Consider the following 20,360-nt stretch of genomic DNA (forward strand, 5'->3'; position numbering starts at 1 on the left):
CTCATATTAGACTACATTAATTTGTTGCCACACCCTATTATAAAAAGTAACCACAGTGGCTCTGAATTTAGCTCTGCTGAAACATTTTCTCTCCAACACAGTATTTGAGGAACCAACTTTTTTTTTTAACACTTTCAGTTTAATTTTGTCGATGCTGAGGCATCTTTTCTTTACTTTCATGTACAGAGCAACAAATTACTTCTATATGTTCATCAGAGCTGTTTGTATATCATTCTTTACGTTTTCTTCATATAATTTTCGTATTATATGCTCATTATTAAGTAAATATAACTACATTTGCTTAACTTGAATTCTTCAAACAAAATAATTCATGAGATTTGTAACATGAACAGTGTAATTGATCAATATTCTGAACATACCTCAGAACATAATTCAGAACATACCTCAGTGTCAAAATCAGAAAGGAGGTTACTGAGTCCCCCTTTTAAAACAAGTCAAATTTTAGAGCAATATAAAACATTTTTTAATATTTTCAGATATGTGTATTATGGAGTGTTACTGCCCTTAAGTCTAAAGCCTTAAACGTTCAAAATTATTCTCTAATGCAACGGTCCTAAAAGCACAGGCACTTTTTGTTTTTAGTTGTTTTCTTCACAGTGTTAAATATACAATTTAACCACTAGGGTATGTTAATTTTATTGACCAAAATAAAAAAGGGAAATGAGTCATAAGATAGTGAGACTGTAGATAATATGTCAATAACAGTAAGAATAACATGGACAGACATGTTAAAATGGGTACTGTGTTTGATCACCTAAAACTGAGTGAAGTATTGTGATGTTTCTAACACTATCATCGGAGTGGTGCAGAAAATAATGTGATTTGATACTATGATATATACAGTGCTATAACATTTCAAAAATGTACTTAATGAAAAACAGGGGTTTCCAGTCAGTAAATGCACTCAAAGGCCTTCTCCTTGTAAATGTACTTAGGAAATAAAATGGAATTAAAAACATTGTTTTTGAGTGATAAAATGTAGAAATGTATGCCACATTTCATTGTGCAACTATTTGCATTGAATTTGCCTGAAAACTTCCTGCCAAGCTAGTAACAATACATTAGATTCTGGAATTGAAGCTAGACTGACATGGCATTATCAAATAAAATGTTTAACTATGAAAACTTACACACTGTTGTAAAAAATTGTGTACATATTGTAAAACTTGTAAATTCTTGCAAGGAAGAACAAATTGATCTTCAAATGTACTTTAGTGTTTACTTCAGCATATTGTAACATTTTACTGAGGTAGTGCAAGATCCTCCTAGTGCAGGATCCTCCAAGTTCATCCTTATGCACACCGCTGCAGGCTTATACGTGTCAAACACACACAGATCGCTGTAATGTAAATGATGGGTTTCATGTTCAAGTGATGTACAGTACACATATTCAATTTCAATAATACTCAAGGAAATACCCCAAAAAACCAATACTTTAGTACAATTTCTCAACCATTTCCGTACCAGAACGACTGTGGAAATCATTTAGTTTATGTTAAATGCGAATTGTTCTTTGAGTCTTATTTCAGAACTGTCATACATTAAAATGTTCGTCTGTATAACACTGACAAGAGGGAAATGAAAGGGTCAGTTCCTCTTTCTTTTGCATGTGGAAGCTCACATCTGTTTGGTGAGTGTGGTTTTGGATTAACGCATTCATTTGAGAAGCTGGCACTGAAACGTACAGACGTATATCGCTAACAACCAATCCACATCCCATGCAAGGCAAGTGTTGCAATTGAATTTTTACACTTTTTTTTTTACACAAAGAAAACTTAATTAATAGAAAAAATAATTTACTTAATTTATGTTGATGCGATTTTAAATAACTCAGCTGCTTTCTACATGTTGATAAATGATTGTAGATTAATATATATTACTTAGAATTCTTTGGGGACTTTATTGTATATGCTTCAGGCAATGGGTAAATAAAAATGCTTTGTTTTTTCCTCCTCATATAGATGATTGCTGTGTTAGTGTTGCTTATGGTGGGGCTGGTTTCTGCCAGAATTATCTGTCCAGACGGGACAGAATGTCAAGACAAAAATAGCTGCTGCCCAATTAAAACAGGATATGCATGCTGCCAATATCCAACTGTAAGCAGAAATCAATGCTATTTACTTCTTTAACATTTGACGTTTGTGGCAAATGATTATTTATAATGCTAATTTAATGCTGCATCCAGTTAAAGTATATATAACATGTATAAAACTTTCTGTGGAACTGTATAAGAATCCTATGAATTAAACATTGTGTATTTGTAAGGCTGTGTGTTGTCCAGATAAGGCTCACTGCTGTCCACCAGACTACCAGTGTAATGCAGAGACTCAGCTCTGTGAGAAAAGGGGGCTTCCATGGTATAAAATACCTTTTTCCTCGCAGATACCTGCAGTGGGGGAAGAGAACAAGGCTCCTGCTCCTCTGGTGAAATCTAACAATCCTTCTGTGGTTTACTGTGACAACTTCTCCTTCTGCACTGATGGTACTACGTGCTGCAGAACACCTTATGGACAGTGGTCATGCTGCCCATACACTGTGGTTGGTATTTTTTCAGCAAATTATGAATGTGATAGGTTTGTATGATCATAATATTTTGCTTGCACCTTTAGGGTCAGTGCTGCTTTGATGGCATCCACTGCTGTCCCTTTGGTCATCACTGTGACAGCACATCCACCCAGTGTTTAAGAGGAGCACTGAGATTTCCTGCTTCCCAACAGATTGCTGCCATGCAGAGCATCGCCATTCAGGTACAAGTCTGAGCAATAACCTTTGCTCTTTTGTCAATAAAGTGTTAAACAAATAAAACGTTAGCAAAACGACAAGAAATGAAAATTGGTGGATTGGGGAAGTAAGATGTTTCATTAATCAAATATGTGCACAAGGATAGTGTATGTTTGTTTTATGAAAGGAATAAAACACATAGGGGGGCAGGCACAGGCTCCCCGTGACCCGAGAAGTTCGGATAAAGCGGTAGAAAATGAATGAATGAATGAATGAATGAATGAATGAATAAAACACATAGGGACATAGTGATATAGGAAAATAACAAACCACTTACATTCAAAATAATATTCAGTTTCATTCATTCTTGTTTTTTTTTTAAAAAATCCTGTGAAAATAACAGATTTCTGCATGAACACAAGACAATTTTCTATATTAATGATTTTTTGTTTGTTTTGTTGTTATTGCAAAAATCTTTTAAGGAATCTCCATAGATTTTTGTCTGGTTCTTTAGCATATCTTAAAGTTTTTACTCAACATAATAATATGACAAAAAATGCAACTTTCCTTTGGTGGGACAATAAAATAAACAGTTCCTTTAGAAAAGCTTTACCATATCAGTGAATATACACATGTATTTACTTGAATAACAATTTTAACTGTTAAACTATACAGACATTTCTCTATGAATGTCCATTTGACTTAGCAGTTACCCAGGGATGAAAAAACCTGCTTAAAAATTTGTGAAAGTACAGATAATATGACAAACTCTGAACACAATGACTATCAATAAGACCATGTCATCATTTACCCTAACTTATTTACAGCACAATCCTGGCTAATTACTTCACATAGTACCATAAATTACTGTATAATGAGAGCAGTGCCAAGCTGTACAGTAAAATAATAAAAGCACTATGTATTGTGGGATATTATGAGAAATATGAAGAGTCATTTTAAGTTAATGTCTGCAAATTAGTGTATACCTTTGTGCCTTTTTAGTATCAGTCAGTTGAATGCAAACCCTGTTTGATGTAAGTGTATATGCTGGTAAAAACTTCAGTTTAGTAAAGCACTGGGATTTCTTCTTTAGTGTGAATTACTTTGTTGGGAGACTTGGTTGAATCGCTGTAAACTACTGGAGGGTAGTGTTTGTTCTGTGGTTAAGGTTTCTAAGCTACAGGTCAGAAGGTCAAGATTTCAGATTTCACCAACATCAAACTGCCTTGGCAAAAAAACAAAAAAACAAAAAACGTTTTATACTGTTTAATAACGTTAAAGTAACACCTCCAGCAGAATTACAAATCGCATTACAAAATAAGCCACACCACAACTGTATGTTCACCATAAGAAATATGGACATGGGCAAGACTTTGCTCTCCACTATTTCTCAATGGTTTTCACAACACTGTTAAAAAAAAATAGTGGCATTGTTGTGATACAAGTAATTTTCCTTACCCACTTGCTTTTTTTTTTTTTCAAAAACTATCTACATTTCAGCAAATTATGTATTTAGATGTATGCTTTTTCACTTGCTTAATGATGTATAATGTATGTAATGATGTATAATTGCCAGTATGTATAACTGAGTCTCCAACCAGCTAATGAATACTGGGACTTAATACGTTAAAATGAAAACTGATATCTCTTTATATTAATTTATAAAATGATGGTAAATGTTGGCTTTCCCCTTAGATACCTGCAGAGGATGAAGGGAATACAGCTCCTGCTCCTCTGGTGAAATCTAACAACCCTTCTGTGGTTTTCTGTGACAACTTCTCTTATTGCCCTAGTGGTACAACATGCTGTAGGTTTTCTTTCAGGCAATGGACATGCTGCGTATATATTTTGGTAGGTATTTTTTCAGCAAATCATGACTGAGGTAGGCTCACAAATACAATCATAATATTTTTGTCTTCTGCTTTAGGGTCAGTGCTGTGCTGATGGCATTCACTGCTGTCCCTTTCTTTATCGCTGTGACTTCACATCCACCCGCTGCTTCGCTGGAGCACTGAGTTTTCCTGCATCTCCACAGATTGCTGCGATGCAGAGCAACACCATTCAGGTGCAATAACCATATCCCTTTATTATATTTCTTTGTTATGTAAATATTGTCAAACATTTGCAAAGGGCAAGCTATAAAATGAGAGGATGCATAAGGGAAGGAAGATGAATAAAATCTGTGACCTATGAAAGGGTTTGTTTTGAGAAAAAAAATACAAATACATAAGATGCAGCTATGGAAAATTATGTGATAGTTTCTGTTATCAACCAAAAGTTTATTATTTCCTTATTTTGAAAGTTTTAGATCGTTTTTTGTTTTTTTTTGTTGCAGCATTGTGCAATTTTAGTTTTTCTTTCAGGTAAATTGCAAAACCATCTGTATGCAACATTTATATCCACAGCTATACTAGATGTCATTGCAACTCTGATGCCTGCCAAATAACAGTTGGACATGATTGTCTGGAATTTTGAAATCAAATCTTATGAAACACTGGAATTTTTCTTGCTTTGCAACTTCTAGTACTTGTTCTAATACAAACTGTTTGAAGTATTGTCAGTCTAATAATATGATAATTGCTTCACAGTTTCATTTAATTATACAACAACCCATAATGCTACAGTAAGTGACCATAAGCAGTTTTGATGTTGGCAAGACGTTGCTCTACTCTATATATTAATGGACTTCCCATCAATTATAAAATTCAGATGTATTTAGAGTTAAGCACATTTCCCTGACTTTTTTATCCATTTAAAGACATCTTCATCAAATTGTGTTTTAGCCGTATGCTTACATACCATATTCCCTAATATGCTTAGACCTTAATAGTGCATAACCCTTCTAAGTCTTAGTTCATTATTGTTAGTAATCTTGAACTCCAGTGCGACTAATGGAAAGGTACTTCTCACCCAACCAAATAGATACTTTCAGGAATATAAAATATTGGTTATTCGTGGTCAGTGTGTTGTTTCATATCCAAGCAAAGTCTGTACAAACGACTAAACATGGTTATTCTCTGCAGGATCAGTGCTGTCAAAGTGAGACAGGTTGCTGTGCCATCGGGTTTCACTGTGATGAGAAGAGTAAAACCTGTGTGAAAGACTTTGAACACTTGTCTCCTCTGAAGTCCATGTTAAATCTTCAGAATCAGGACAGCGTTATACACTGCAGTGACAAAGTGTATTGTCCAGCCGGACACAGCTGCTGCAAGTCACTAATCGGCCAGTGGGCATGCTGTCCATATCCTCTGGTATCTATAGCTCTATCTATATCTCTGGTGTATATATATATAGAGAGAGAGGGAGACACACTATATTCCTGGAATTTTAACACATTCTTCTATTATGTTGTATGTTCTTTTAAAGGGTCAGTGTTGTAAGGATGGAAAGCACTGTTGTGAATATGGCTATGACTGCAATTCTACATTTACTCAATGCAAAAAAGGCGTCTCAAGCATTCCGGCTCTTCTCACAAAGGAAGCCCTGCTTCGCTGAATTTTCCTTCCTTGAACCAAGTTCACCAAAAAAAGCAAACATAATAAAGAGCATTTTATTTGGTCAAAAATGGTCATTTTTTAAACTTTAAAGTTTTGCTTTTCTATAATATGCAGGTGCATTTACATGTTATTCTTTTCTTATTTTGAAGGAACAAAAATCAATTGCAAACATAAATAACTAATTGTATATGCCAATTAATAAAAAATGACTTTAATCACAAATTTGCATTATGTTCATTATTTCTAGTTTGATTCTTTATTGTAAATCATATTATTAATCTTCTTCTACTACTTTTAGCTTTTCCAGTTGGGGTTGCCACAGCAAATCATCTTTTTCCACCTAACTCTATGCTCAGCATTGTCTACTCACACCAGTTACCTTCATGTCCTCATTTAACACATCCATATATCTCCTCTTTGGCCTTCCTCTTGACCTCTTACCTTGCAGCTCCATCTCCAAAAATCCTTCTACCAATATAACCATTTCCCTCCTTTGTACATGTCCAAACCATCTCAATCTGGCCTCTCTGACCCCAACTGTCCTTCTGATGTGCTTGTTCCTAATCCTGTCCATCCTCATCACTCCTAAAGAGAACCTCAACATCCTCATTTCTGCTACCTCCATCTCTGCCTCATGTCTTTTCCTCACCGCTACAGTCTCTAACCCATACAGCATAGCTGGTGTCACTACTGACTTGTTCACCTTTCCTTTAATTCTTGCTGACACTCTTCTGTCACACAACACTCCTGACACTTTTCTCCACCCAGTCCAACACACCTGCACTCGCCTCTTCACCGATTTTTTACACTCCACGTCACACTGGATGGTTGACCACAAATATTTAAACTCCTGCACATTCTTGACTTCAGCCCCCTGTTACCTCACTAAAATCGACTCATTTCTCTTTCCAAAGCAGACCTCCACACTTCCAGGTGTTCCTCCACCTGCTCCCTACTCTCACTACATATCACGATTTAATCCACAAACATCACTGTTCCAGCGTTTCCTGTCTGACTTCATCTCTCAACCTGTCCATCACCATAGCACACAAGAAAGGACTCAAAGCCTATCCTTGATGTAGCCAAACCTCTTACCATGAACCCCTTTGTCTCACCTATAGCACATCTCACTGCTGTCATACTCCTCTCATACATATCCTGAACTACTCTAACATACTTCTCTGCCACTCCTGACATCCTCATACAGTATCATAGCTCCTTTCTTGGCACCCTGCCATATGCACACCGTATTATTAAAATAATATTTAATTTCTCCTATTATATTAATTTCTCTATTTGTTAGTATTTCCTGATTTTCATACTTCATGAAAAAACTTCATTAATTTTTACAAAGTTAAAATTTGCAGAGTTACATTACAGATTTAGTCACCCCATTTTAGTTATAATATCCTTCACTCTTCTCATAAGGCTTTCCATTAGATTTGGGGTGAGGAGGCCCAAACAAGCCCCTTGTTTGGGCTTCCAAGTCTATGGAAATAGTTTAGAGAAGGCATGCATACAGAGATATAGACTATAGAGGTGGTGTAAAATGTTATTTTGGCTCACTTACAAAAAGTAGTATTTCAGCTTGTCAGTAGAGGGCATCATATGTTTAGATGTCTAACCTTTAAAGTCACTGGCCCTACCTAGGTTTGCGTCACGTGATATGTGACCCAAACACTAACAAAACAGACAATAACAAGCAAACACTACAAACAAATAACAAATAGCAGAAAGAAGTTAGCACCGTAGCTTAGCAAAGCACAAAAATCAAAAGAAACCGAAAGTAATAAACTTGGTTGCTTATATAAAACTGTTATAAGCCGCAACCCCGACTATGGAAAGCCAAATGGGACAAATAAATATTGCTTGGCTGGTTGAGTTTGCATGTTCTCATCGAGAGAGAGAGAGAGAGAGAGAGAGAGAGAGAGAGAGAGAGAGAGAGAGAGAGAGAGAGAGAGAGAGAGAGAGAGAGAGAGAGAGAGAGAGATTGTGTCCTGTGTAATGCGTCAGCACCCTATCCTGGATGTCCCAAGCCTTAATCCCAGAGAGGGATAGCCTTCAGGCTCCCTGCAACACTGTGAATGATAAGTGCTAAAGCAAATGGATGAGTGGATGTGCATTGTAATAGATTTTTTTTATTAATTTAACTCTAAGGTTATGCATTGCATATAACTAATAGACCAGTGTATACATAAAGACCGCTCAGAGTGTGACCTTACAAAATTTGAGTCAATTTTACTATCAACCTTTAAAGCATAGACACTCAATAATTGTCTTATGGCTGCTATGGCATGTAAAATACACCCTGGAGTGGACCCCAGTTAATCGTTTACAGGAAACTAAAACATAATTTTGTTAGATATATTTGCAAAGTTTAAGATGGATGTTCTTGTATGTTTACATTGAAAGTGGAGCAGATTTAAGGGCAAAGTCACAATGGAAGGTCTGCTGTTATAAGTGGACAGTGAAATGAAAGTGAAATGAATTTAGCTGTTCTAATGGCAGTGCAGCATCTCATACATTTCAGATGACACTGTCTATAAACTTTTTGTAAAATTTCATAATTCATTCCACCCAGAAATAACCCGGATATTGATGAAAAATTAACAGAACAAGTTTAAGAATAGGAACAGATATGTGCATATATAAAACATTACTTAGTCGAGTCTGTAAGTATCTAGTAAAATTTTACCTTGGTTACCTTTCCATTTGAGCATTATAATTGTTTTGTCATGTGCACAAAAACATAAAATATTCTATTCAACATAACTTTATTTAAACCACCTTTTGAACATGTGTGACCCTTTTCGTTATCCATGGTCACAGTTCCAACTCACGTACACTTCTGGGTCTGATAATGACACCAAGAAATCTGTTTGACGGCGAGACTGCAGTTATTTCTTTCTGTAAATTTGCTTCATACGTATGGCTAATGTTGCATAGATTGAATTAATCAGTTGATGTGTCGGAAGCAGAAAAAATGGGCAAGTGTAAAGATCTGAGCCATTTTGACAAAGTTCTGACAAAGTTTGTCAGGTGTGCGTCTCGTGGACACGCACCTAAAGCTCATGACTATTCACACAATAGTACAATATAAGGCTACATTTTTTATAGCCCTTCTTAATTTAAGAATGAGAGAAAATAAGATTATTAAGCCATAAAAAACGATAAATTGATTTTACAGTTAATTACAAAGATATTCATTAATTTTGTGGATTTCTAAAAAAAAAAAAAAAATTTACTCTACAAAGTCATCATTTCTGGCAATATAACTGTGCTATTTAATCTGGAGGCTATTTAATCCCTTATAAGATGGATGTTTTAAAATGTTAGTTGATAAAACCATCTAAGATCACTTAATCATGACATGTTCTGTGAAGGAAATAAAGATCAACCAATTTTACTGTAGAATAATTAATAAAATTATTAATAAAATTAATAAAATAATTTCTCTGCAAATTCACCTTATCTGGCAATATAATTGCTTCAGGAGGCATTTATCAGTGGGGACGTCTTCACAGTGTTTTTGCCTTTTTTCTCATTTTGATGCATATAAATAAACAAGCAAACAAACAAAGCCAATACCAATATCTAGAACTTCCTGTGTAGCGTCACAAACTACACACAGAGTGGTGCAGCTCTAATGTTTTAACAATGACAAAGGAAGTGGGAACCAAAATGTAAGTCAAAGTCAAAGCACCGGAATGGGTCATGTGATGAACTAACAGGATAAAAGTATGAAGTTATTATTCCAGTAGATTATTCATCTTTAAATTAATATGGATAGGTATAACATTAACTACATTGTGACCACAGATGTTACTAGATGTTGGATGTGTGGGAGTGTGTTTGATTGATTACATAGCCTACAGTAAATGGCTGGATGAGAGAATAAGAGATCTTAGTCATTTAAAATGAGTACTCCTAAAAAAAATAAAAATAAAAAAAAGTACTCCTAAAAAGTATGTTTGACTTTATTTACTGTAGTAAGAATACAGTACAACTACTCAGTTACACTGGTAATCAAATAAAGTTGTATTAACCCAAATACTACAGTTGCAAAAGTATTTTTTTACATCTGATGATTTTCGGAGCTGCCTTCAAAACCATTCAGTGTTACTTGAGTACAATACATGCATGAGAAGTTTCCTCCCATTTTTTTGAAGTTCCCTACATTACACCATCTCTCCAAACAACATTGACAAGAGGAATATAAAAGGGTCAGTTCCTTTTTAACAAAGTTCACATCTGACTAATGAACGTGTTTGCAGGTCAATAAAGTCATTCTAGAAGCTGGGACTGAACATACTAAAAAAACTGCAAAATCAAGGCAAGTGTTGAAATGAAACTTATAAATCTTTTCATAATCAATTGCATTTAGATTGATGTGATTAGACAATACCTAACAATCTTAGTCTAGATTTATATGTATAGTGAGAGTGCAGAAGTTCTACTTTTTATGTTAATGTACATATTAAAAAATATTATTTAAGATATAGCTGTTAATTTAAATGCTATTAGATAAATAGTATTATTCATTATTATTCAGCTATAAGAATAATAAGAAGTAGAACTGTGCATTATTTATTTTGTGGGGTTTTTTTGTGTTTTTTTGGTGGACTTTATTGTATATGCTTCAGGCAATGGGTAAATAAAAATGCTTTGTTTTCTCCTCCTCATATAGATGATTGCTGTGTTAGTGTTGCTTATGGTGGGGCTGGTTTCTACCAATATTGTCTGTCCGGACGGGACAGAATGTCAAGACAAAAATACCTGCTGCCAAATTAAAATGGGATATGCATGCTGCCAATATCCAAATGTATGTAGAATCCAAAGCTATTAACTTCTGTTCAAGCTGATTAATTTAATTAGTATTAAAAAGTGCTTATGAAAATAGCAGCTTATATAATAAAGATAAAATAATGTTGCATCATGACTGAATCTTATATATGAATATATCTATCTATCTAAACCTTCTAAGTATTCTCTAAAATAAACTCTGTTTTTTTTTAAGGCTGTGTGTTGTCCTGACAAGACCCACTGCTGTCCACAAGGCTACCAATGTGACTTACAGTCCCAGTTGTGTGTAAACAAGGGGCTTCCATGGTATAAAATCCCTCATTCTCATCAGATATCCACAGAGGGGGAAAAGAAAATAGCTCCTGTAACCCCAGTGAACTCTGACAATCCTTCTGTCGCTGTGGTTTACTGTGACAATGTCCACACCTGCCCTGATGGTACTACGTGCTGCAGAACACCTTATGGACAGTGGTCATGCTGCCTATACAGTTTGGTTGGTATTTTTTCAGCAAATCATGAATGTGATAGGTTTATGAGTATGATCATAATATTTTGTCTGCTCCTTTAGGGTCAGTGCTGCTTTGATGGCATCCACTGCTGTCCCTTTGGTTATCACTGTGACAGCACATCCACCCAGTGTTTAAGAGGAGCACTGAGATTTCCTGCTTCCCAACAGATTGCTGCCATGCAGAGCATCACCATTCAGGTACCAGTCCAATATTACAACACATTTTATAATTTAGTGTTTTGCAATTCCTAGCTCTTGTTGCTACATATCTTGCATATCTATTTATTAAGAAAACATAAAGTTAAATTCTTATTATGTAGTTTTGAGAATATGGAATATTGTGGGAAAAGGAGGGGGGTGTCGTAATAACCAAATAATGCATGTAGCATGACTAACCATATTTAATCTTTGCAGGATTCATGCTGTCAGAGCGAGACAGGCTGCTGTCCCATCGGCTTTCAGTGTGATGAAGAGAGCAAAACCTGCATGAGTGACATTGGTCTTTGAGCAGAAGGTTATTCATTGGAAAAGGCAATAAAACGTCCACAAATGTATTTGATCAACAACTTTCTTCAGGTCCATGATTAGATTTTTGTAAAGCCACAATCAACAGTTACACAGCACATTAATAATTTTTGATTTTGAAGAAATAAGAAATGTTACAAATATAAACAGATCAATCCCCAACCCTATTAAAAAATCATTTAAATCCAAAAAATGTATGTGCATTATTTTTAGTTTATGATTGTTGCGTTCCTAATTACTTAACAAGTTCTTTGTTTAGTTTTATTTTATTCCTATTTTATTTCTCTGTTTATTCCTGCTGTTAAAATGAAGACATTTTTTATGATTATCCCCGAGGCTCCTGTATCTGGATAATGAAATATTTTGGAGTTGTGGAAGATTAATATTTATTGTTGTAATTATCAATAATCAAAAAGAAAATAGACTTACTGTGGTTTTACAGAAACCTCTAATTAAATGAACTGCTGAATCTAAATTTCTTTATTGGTCACAAATGGTTTATGGAAATATAACTCAGTAGTCAGTGCATAAAGAGTCTAAGAATGATGTCAAAGAGCTCCTAGTTTAGCTTAAAAAAATTCTAAATAGGAAAAATTGTCCTCTTAAATGTCTTCCTCGCTACTCCTAAGCTTTTTGGACCTTATGAGCCCTTTTAAGATCCTTTATGAATACCTTTTTGATCTTCACTTTCATTTTAAGAGGGAACACCCACATTTCTCAGAATTTTTTTAGAATTTAGTCAATCGGAGGAACTCTTTGAAGTAAGATATTTCATGAATATGGACCCAGATTTATTCTTAGCATTGTACTCACATGATGCAAGTCCTCTTTTCCTCCAACAAACCTCCAAGTCACAAGAATATACTGGTCTGTATGATTGAACTGACCAGACATGTAACTGTCCATGTTGATTCCTTCTGCAATTTTGGCAAAAAAATTTAATTTCCTAAATGATCTTTATAAATATTCTTCCTGTTTATAAGGTTTTTAAAGAAATATTTCTCATTTTTGTTTATGAGATTTATGATAAATGTTATGCTGGAAATTGAAACAACAACAACAACAACAACAACAACAACTAAGAAATGGTAAGAAAAGAACTAATCAAAATGGTATTTTTTTCCCCTTGATGTTATACATTATTCTAATTACAGTTTTAATTAAAATTTTCCTATACACAAATATTTATATCAGCAATCCATTATTGAAGGAAATATTGATTGGCGAATCTAGTTTTTATTGTTCTATTCACCCTCTGGGGTCTAAGGGTATTTTTGGGCCTGGAGAAGTTTTGTCATACCCTGACATTTGTGCTTCTTTCAGTTGCTTATGAAGATATAAATGGCTAAAGTCTAACATCACTGTAATCAGCACAAACTGGACTACAATAATATGTGCAGCATGTATGTACATGATTGTGTTTTTGAGAAAACAATGTTTATGCATTGTTAGTGAAAAATGAAACATTATATTGGTTCACAGGACTTTTGAAAAGTGGATCTTGTATCCTAGTGTTTTTGCTTCACAATTATGTGAAAATCATCTTGTTTACTCGCTCACAGAAAACAATATATTGATTTAAATTTTCTAAGACACTTTTTGTTTGAAAAGGGCATATACAAGTAGGCGTCAACTATCATGCATATTAATGTAATTCACACCTTAGAAGACAAAGGCCCGCATAATGAGCTGCATAATGAGCCTTTCAGGTAAGTGTGTGACTGAGAGAGGAGTTACAAGAAAGAATGTGAAGACAAAATAACTGTGTATATTTTGTGTTTGTAGTTTATTTAGAATATTTAACTAGTGCAAACAGTGCCAGACAAGATATAAGTACTAAAAAAATCCTAAAATCCACATAAAGTCCTGTGTGCCAGACAAGAGACCGAGCAAACAGACACTATACTACAAGACAGATGCTTAAAATAAATAATAAAGTAACAATATAATCTTTAATGGAATCTGTTAAAAGTTGGTGCTTCTTATAGCATTGTTTGGGGGCGTTGATCTTGTTTGCATAGCCCGCGTCAGGTAATTTCCATATGAATGGCGCGTACGCGGTAGGTGGGATCACATTAGCGCTAATGAGGTCGAGCCAGAAAAACTGTACCTCTCTTACTTACATACAGATTACACAAAAAGACAATATTTGCTTTCGATTTCAATTACCTCATTTAAAAGTAGACATTTCAGGCTTTCATTAGACATATGTATCATGTTCGTGTGATAAGTATTGGCGGAGTTATCAGTTCATGTTTGTAACGTGTTTCAGAAAGATGGTCAAGCAGACACAGATGTCTGAATGCACACCCTGGTTATTTTCTTTATTTGCCAAAATCACAGCGTTTTGTTGTTATCATGAAGGCAGTCAAATAAAAGTAGTGATGATAAAAGTTCTGATGGCTTTGCAGTATTGCACGTGACGGTCACGTTTGTCAGGTGTGCGTCTCGTGGACACGCACCTAAAGCTCATGACTATTCACACAATAGTACAATATAAGGCTACATTTTTTATAGCCCTTCTTAATTTAAGAATGAGAGAAAATAAGATTATTAAGCCATAAAAAAGGATAAATTGATTTTACAGTTAATTACAAAGATATTCATTAATTTTGTGGATTTCTAAAAAAAAAAAAAAATTCCTCTACAAAGTCATCATTTCTGGCAATATAACTGTGCTATTTAATCTGGAGGCTATTTAATCCCTTATAAGATGGATGTTTTAAAATGTTAGTTGATAAAACCATCTAAGATCACTTAATCATGACATGTTCTGTGAAGGAAATAAAGATCAACCAATTTTACTGTAGAATAATTAATACAATTATTAATAAAATTAATAAAATCATTTCTCTGCAAATTCACCTTATCTGGCAATATAATTGCTTCAGGAGGCATTTATCAGTGGGGACATCTTCACAGTGTTTTTGCCTTTTTTCTCATTTTGATGCATATAAATAAACAAGCAAACAAACAAAGCCAATACCAATATCTAGAACTTCCTGTGTAGCATCACAAACTACACACAGAGTGGTGCAGCTCTAATGTTTTAACAATGACAAAGGAAGTGGGAACCAAAATGTAAGTCAAAGTCAAAGCACCGGAATGGGTCATGTGATGAACTAACAGGATAAAAGTATGAAGTTATTATTCCAGTAGATTATTCATCTTTAAATTAATATGGATAGGTATAACATTAACTACATTGTGACCACAGATGTTACTAGATGTTGGATGTGTGGGAGTGTGTTTGATTGATTACATAGCCTACAGTAAATGGCTGGATGAGAGAATAAGAGATCTTAGTAATTTAAAATGAGTACTCCTAAAAAAAAAAAAAAGTACTCCTAAAAAGTATGTTTGACTTTATTTACTGTAGTAAGAGTACAGTACAACTACTCAGTTACAGTGGTAATCAAATAAAGTTGTATTAACCCAAATACTACAGTTGCAGAAGTATTTTTTACATCTGATGATTTTCGGAGCTGCCTTCAAAACCTTTCATTGTTACTTGAGTACAATACATGCATGAGAAGTTTCCTCGCATTTTTTTGAAGTTCCCTACATTACACCATCTCTCTCAACAGTCACAAGAGGAATATAAAAGGGTCAGTTCCTTTTTAACAAAGTTCACATCTGACTAATGAACGTGTTTGCAGATCAATAAAGTCATTCTAGAAGCTGGGACTGAACATACTAAAAAAACTGCAAAATCAAGGCAAGTGTTGAAATGAAACTTATAAATCTTTTCATAATCAATTGCATTTAGATTGATGTGATTAGACAATACCTAACAATCTTAGTCTAGATTTATATGTATAGTGAGAGTGCAGAAGTTCTACTTTTTATGTTAATGTACATATTAAAAAATATTATTTAAGACATAGCTGTTAATTTAAATGCTATTAGATAAATAGTATTATTCATTATTATTCAGCTATAAGAATAATAAGAAGTAGAACTGTGCATTATTTATTTTGTGTTTTTTTTTTGTGTTTTTTTGGTGGACTTTATTGCATATGCTTCAGGCAATGGGTAAATAAAAATGCTTTGTTTTCTCCTCCTCATATAGATGATTGCTGTGTTAGTGTTGCTTATGGTGGGGCTGGTTTCTACCAATATTGTCTGTCCGGACGGGACAGAATGTCAAGACAAAAATACCTGCTGCCAAATTAAAATGGGATATGCATGCTGCCAATATCCAAATGTATGTAGAATCCAAAGCTATTAACTTCTGTTCAAGCTGATTAATTTAATTAGTATTAAAAAGTGCTTATGAAAATAGCAGCTTATATAATTAAGATAAAATAATGTTGCATCATGACTGAATCTTATATATGAATATATCTATCTATCTAAACCTTCTAAGTATTCTCTAAAATAAACTCTGTTTTTTTTTAAGGCTGTGTGTTGTCCTGACAAGACCCACTGCTGTCCACAAGGCTACCAATGTGACTTACAGTCCCAGTTGTGTGTAAACAAGGGGCTTCCATGGTATAAAATCCCTCATTCCCATCAGATATCCACAGAGGGAGAAAAGAAAATAGCTCCTGTAACCCCAGTGAACTCTGACAATCCTTCTGTCGCTGTGGTTTACTGTGACAATGTCTACACCTGCCCTGATGGTACTACGTGCTGCAGAACACCTTATGGACAGTGGTCATGCTGCCCATACAGTTTGGTTGGTATTTTTTCAGCAAATCATGAATGTGATAGGTTTATGAGTATGATCATAATATTTTGTCTGCTCCTTTAGGGTCAGTGCTGCTTTGATGGCATCCACTGCTGTCCCTTTGGTTATCACTGTGACAGCACATCCACCCAGTGTTTAAGAGGAGCACTGAGATTTCCTGCTTCCCAACAGATTGCTGCCATGCAGAGCATCACCATTCAGGTACCAGTCCAATATTACAACACATTTTATAATTTAGTGTTTTGCAATTCCTAGCTCTTGTTGCTACATATCTTGCATATCTATTTATTAAGAAAACATAAAGTTAAATTCTTATTATGTAGTTTTGAGAATATGGAATATTGTGGGAAAAGGAGGGGGGGTGTCGTAATAACCAAATAATGCATGTAGCATGACTAACCATATTTAATCTTTGCAGGATTCATGCTGTCAGAGCGAGACAGGCTGCTGTCCCATCGGCTTTCAGTGTGATGAAGAGAGCAAAACCTGCATGAGTGACATTGGTCTTTGAGCAGAAGGTTATTCATTGGAAAAGGCAATAAAACGTCCACAAATGTATTTGATCAACAACTTTCTTCAGGTCCATGATTAGATTTTTGTAAAGCCACAATCAACAGTTACACAGCACATTAATAATTTTTGATTTTGAAGAAATAAGAAATGTTACAAATATAAACAGATCAATCCCCAACCCTATTAAAAAATCATTTAAATCCAAAAAATGTATGTGCATTATTTTTAGTTTATGATTGTTGCGTTCCTAATTACTTAACAAGTTCTTTGTTTAGTTTTATTTTATTCCTATTTTATTTCTCTGTTTATTCCTGCTGTTAAAATGAAGACATTTTTTATGATTATCCCCGAGGCTCCTGTATCTGGATAATGAAATATTTTGGAGTTGTGGAAGATTAATATTTATTGTTGTAATTATCAATAATCAAAAAGAAAATAGACTTACTGTGGTTTTACAGAAACCTCTAATTAAATGAACTGCTGAATCTAAATTTCTTTATTGGTCACAAATGGTTTATGGAAATATAACTCAGTAGTCAGTGCATAAAGAGTCTAAGAATGATGTCAAAGAGCTCCTAGTTTAGCTTAAAAAATTTCTAAATAGGAAAAATTGTCCTCTTAAATGTCCTCCTCACTATTCCTAAGCTTTTTGGACCTTATGAGCCCTTTTAAGATCCTTTATGAATACCTTTTTGATCTTCACTTTCATTTTAAGAGGGAACACCCACATTTCTCAGAATTTTTTTAGAATTTAGTCAATCGGAGGAACTCTTTGAAGTAAGATATTTCATGAATATGGACCCAGATTTATTCTTAGCATTGTACTCACATGATGCAAGTCCTCTTTTCCTCCAACAAACCTCCAAGTTACAAGAATATACTGGTCTGTATGATTGAACTGACAGACATGTAACTGTCCGTGTTGATTCCTTCTGCAATTTTGGCAACAAATTTAATTTCCTAAATGATCTTTATAAATATTCTTCCTGTTTATAAGGTTTTTAAAGAAATATTTCTCATTTTTGTTTATGAGATTTATGATAAATGTTATGCTGGAAATTGAAACAACAACAACAACAACAACAACAACAACTAAGAAATGGTAAGAAAAGAACTAATCAAAATGGTATTTTTTTCCCCTTGATGTTATACATTATTCTAATTACAGTTTTAATTAAGATTTTCCTATATACAAATATTTATATCAGCAATCCATTATTGAAGGCAAATATTGATTGGCGAATCTAGTTTTTATTGTTCTATTCACCCTCTGGGGTCTAAGGGTATTTTTGGGCCTGGAGAAGTTTTGTCATACCCTGACATTTGTGCTTCTTTCAGTTGCTTATGAAGATATAAATGGCTAAAGTCTAACATCACTGTAATCAGCACAAACTGGACTACAATAATATGTGCAGCATGTATGTACATGATTGTGTTTTTGAGAAAACAATGTTTATGCATTGTTAGTGAAAAATGAAACATTATATTGGTTCACAGGACTTTTGAAAAGTGGATCTTGTATCCTAGTGTTTTTGCTTCACAATTATGTGAAAATCATCTTGTTTACTCGCTCACAGAAAACAATATATTGATTTAAATTTTCTAAGACACTTTTTGTTTGAAAAGGGCATATACAAGTAGGCGTCAACTATCATGCATATTAATGTAATTCACACCTTAGAAGACAAAGGCCCGCATAATGAGCTGCATAATGAGCCTTTCAGGTAAGTGTGTGACTGAGAGAGGAGTTACAAGAAAGAATGTGAAGACAAAAAATAACTGTGTATATTTTGTGTTTGTAGTTTATTTAGAATATTTAACTAGTGCAAACAGTGCCAGACAAGATATAAGTACTAAAAAAATCCTAAAATCCACATAAAGTCCTGTGTGCCAGACAAGAGACCGAGCAAACAGACACTATACTACAAGACAGATGCTTAAAATAAATAATAAAGTAACAATATAATCTTTAATGGAATCTGTTAAAAGTTGGTGCTTCTTATAGCATTGTTTGGGGGCGTTGATCTTGTTTGCATAGCCCGCGTCAGGTAATTTCCATATGAATGGCGCCTACGCGGTAGGTGGGATCACATTAGCGCTAATGAGGTCGAGCCAGAAAAACTGTACCTCTCTTACTTACATACAGATTACACAAAAAGACAATATTTGCTTTCGATTTCAATTACCTCATTTAAAAGTAGACATTTCAGGCTTTCATTAGACATATGTATCATGTTCGTGTGATAAGTATTGGCGGAGTTATCAGTTCATGTTTGTAACGTGTTTCAGAAAGATGGTCAAGCAGACACAGATGTCTGAATGCACACCCTGGTTATTTTCTTTATTTGCCAAAATCACAGCGTTTTGTTGTTATCATGAAGGCAGTCAAATAAAAGTAGACACTTCATAGTTTCGAATGATGTATTACATGTATGTGTATGATTATGAATGACGGAGTATTTTAAGTGGATTTCACGTTGAAGAGGAAAAAATGCACCAAAGACGAGCCGGCGCGCCTTTGGACCCCAGAGGGTTAAATTTAGTAAATAAGCAAATAAAGCAACTGAATAGATGAATGCATAAATTATTAAATTAATCCATAAATAATATAAGGACACTGTAGAATAACATTACATAAACCATCACCAGTACTACTACTAATTATTATTGTATAATTACATAATCATAATAACAATAATTATTAGTAGTAGTATATAAGTAGACAATTATACGATGAATTATAATAATAACAACAACAATAATAATAATAATAATAACAATAATAATAATAATTATTATTATTATTATTATTGTTATTATTATTATTATATACTTATATATAATATCATAATAATAATAATATAATTATTATCTTCTATCATGTGTATTCTTGTTGTTCATGTTATTAACTACACTACATCAGAATAAATAACTTGTGATTCAGTGTATATTCACAAACAGTATATACCCTGTGTTTCCAGATTATTAGGGTAAATACACCGAGGAGCAGGTCTGTTGGGGACAAATAAAGTAGTTAGAAGTGTTTATCGCCCCCTAGTGGGCGAATTGATGTGTCCAT

General features: G+C 34.1%; 3 protein-coding genes across 4 annotated transcripts; all 3 read left to right on the forward strand.

Moving 5' to 3' along the window:
* The first annotated feature begins 1,592 nt into the window (after nt 1–1,592).
* Nucleotides 1,593–6,461, forward strand: LOC113661429 (progranulin-like). 2 transcript variants are annotated; one of them, XM_027175637.2, is made up of 8 exons: nt 1,593–1,746; nt 1,983–2,117; nt 2,287–2,559; nt 2,631–2,768; nt 4,438–4,593; nt 4,670–4,807; nt 5,766–5,993; nt 6,109–6,461. In XM_027175637.2, exons 2-8 carry the CDS (start codon nt 1,983–1,985, stop codon nt 6,235–6,237), a joined length of 1,197 nt encoding a protein of 398 aa, XP_027031438.1. In that variant the 5' UTR covers nt 1,593–1,746; the 3' UTR covers nt 6,238–6,461. The 2 variants fall into 2 exon arrangements, with proteins under 2 accessions (XP_027031438.1, XP_027031439.1); XM_027175638.1 differs by having other exon boundaries at nt 1,594–1,746; nt 2,404–2,559.
* A 3,958-nt stretch (nt 6,462–10,419) lies between these two features.
* On the forward strand, nt 10,420–12,268 carry LOC125140146 (progranulin-like). Its single transcript, XM_047807975.1, has 5 exons — nt 10,420–10,572; nt 10,927–11,061; nt 11,257–11,535; nt 11,611–11,748; nt 11,965–12,268. Exons 2-5 carry the CDS (start codon nt 10,927–10,929, stop codon nt 12,055–12,057), a joined length of 645 nt encoding a protein of 214 aa, XP_047663931.1. The 5' UTR covers nt 10,420–10,572; the 3' UTR covers nt 12,058–12,268.
* Nucleotides 12,269–15,641: 3,373 nt separating this feature from the next.
* On the forward strand, nt 15,642–17,490 carry LOC113661444 (progranulin-like). Its single transcript, XM_027175662.2, has 5 exons — nt 15,642–15,793; nt 16,148–16,282; nt 16,478–16,756; nt 16,832–16,969; nt 17,187–17,490. The coding sequence occupies exons 2-5, from the start codon at nt 16,148–16,150 to the stop codon at nt 17,277–17,279; spliced, it is 645 nt and encodes a 214-aa protein (XP_027031463.1). The 5' UTR covers nt 15,642–15,793; the 3' UTR covers nt 17,280–17,490.
* Nucleotides 17,491–20,360: the final 2,870 nt, after the last annotated feature.

The sequence above is a fragment of the Tachysurus fulvidraco genome, chromosome 24, assembly GCF_022655615.1.
Source record: "Tachysurus fulvidraco isolate hzauxx_2018 chromosome 24, HZAU_PFXX_2.0, whole genome shotgun sequence".
NCBI lineage: Eukaryota > Metazoa > Chordata > Actinopteri > Siluriformes > Bagridae > Tachysurus > Tachysurus fulvidraco.

Bases quoted from the DNA above. Each gene is read 5' to 3' on its own strand.
- LOC113661444 (XM_027175662.2), top strand. From the start codon at position 16,148: ATGATTGCTGTGTTAGTGTTGCTTATGGTGGGGCTGGTTTCTACCAAT. The intron at 16,757-16,831 runs GTTGGTATTTTT...CTGCTCCTTTAG, and splicing joins CATGCTGCCCATACAGTTTG to GGTCAGTGCTGCTTTGATGG. The intron at 16,970-17,186 runs GTACCAGTCCAA...TAATCTTTGCAG, and splicing joins TGCAGAGCATCACCATTCAG to GATTCATGCTGTCAGAGCGA.
- LOC113661429 (XM_027175637.2), top strand. From the start codon at position 1,983: ATGATTGCTGTGTTAGTGTTGCTTATGGTGGGGCTGGTTTCTGCCAGA. The intron at 4,594-4,669 runs GTAGGTATTTTT...CTTCTGCTTTAG, and splicing joins CATGCTGCGTATATATTTTG to GGTCAGTGCTGTGCTGATGG. The intron at 4,808-5,765 runs GTGCAATAACCA...TATTCTCTGCAG, and splicing joins TGCAGAGCAACACCATTCAG to GATCAGTGCTGTCAAAGTGA.
- LOC125140146 (XM_047807975.1), top strand. From the start codon at position 10,927: ATGATTGCTGTGTTAGTGTTGCTTATGGTGGGGCTGGTTTCTACCAAT. The intron at 11,062-11,256 runs GTATGTAGAATC...TTTTTTTTTAAG, and splicing joins CATGCTGCCAATATCCAAAT to GCTGTGTGTTGTCCTGACAA. The intron at 11,536-11,610 runs GTTGGTATTTTT...CTGCTCCTTTAG, and splicing joins CATGCTGCCTATACAGTTTG to GGTCAGTGCTGCTTTGATGG.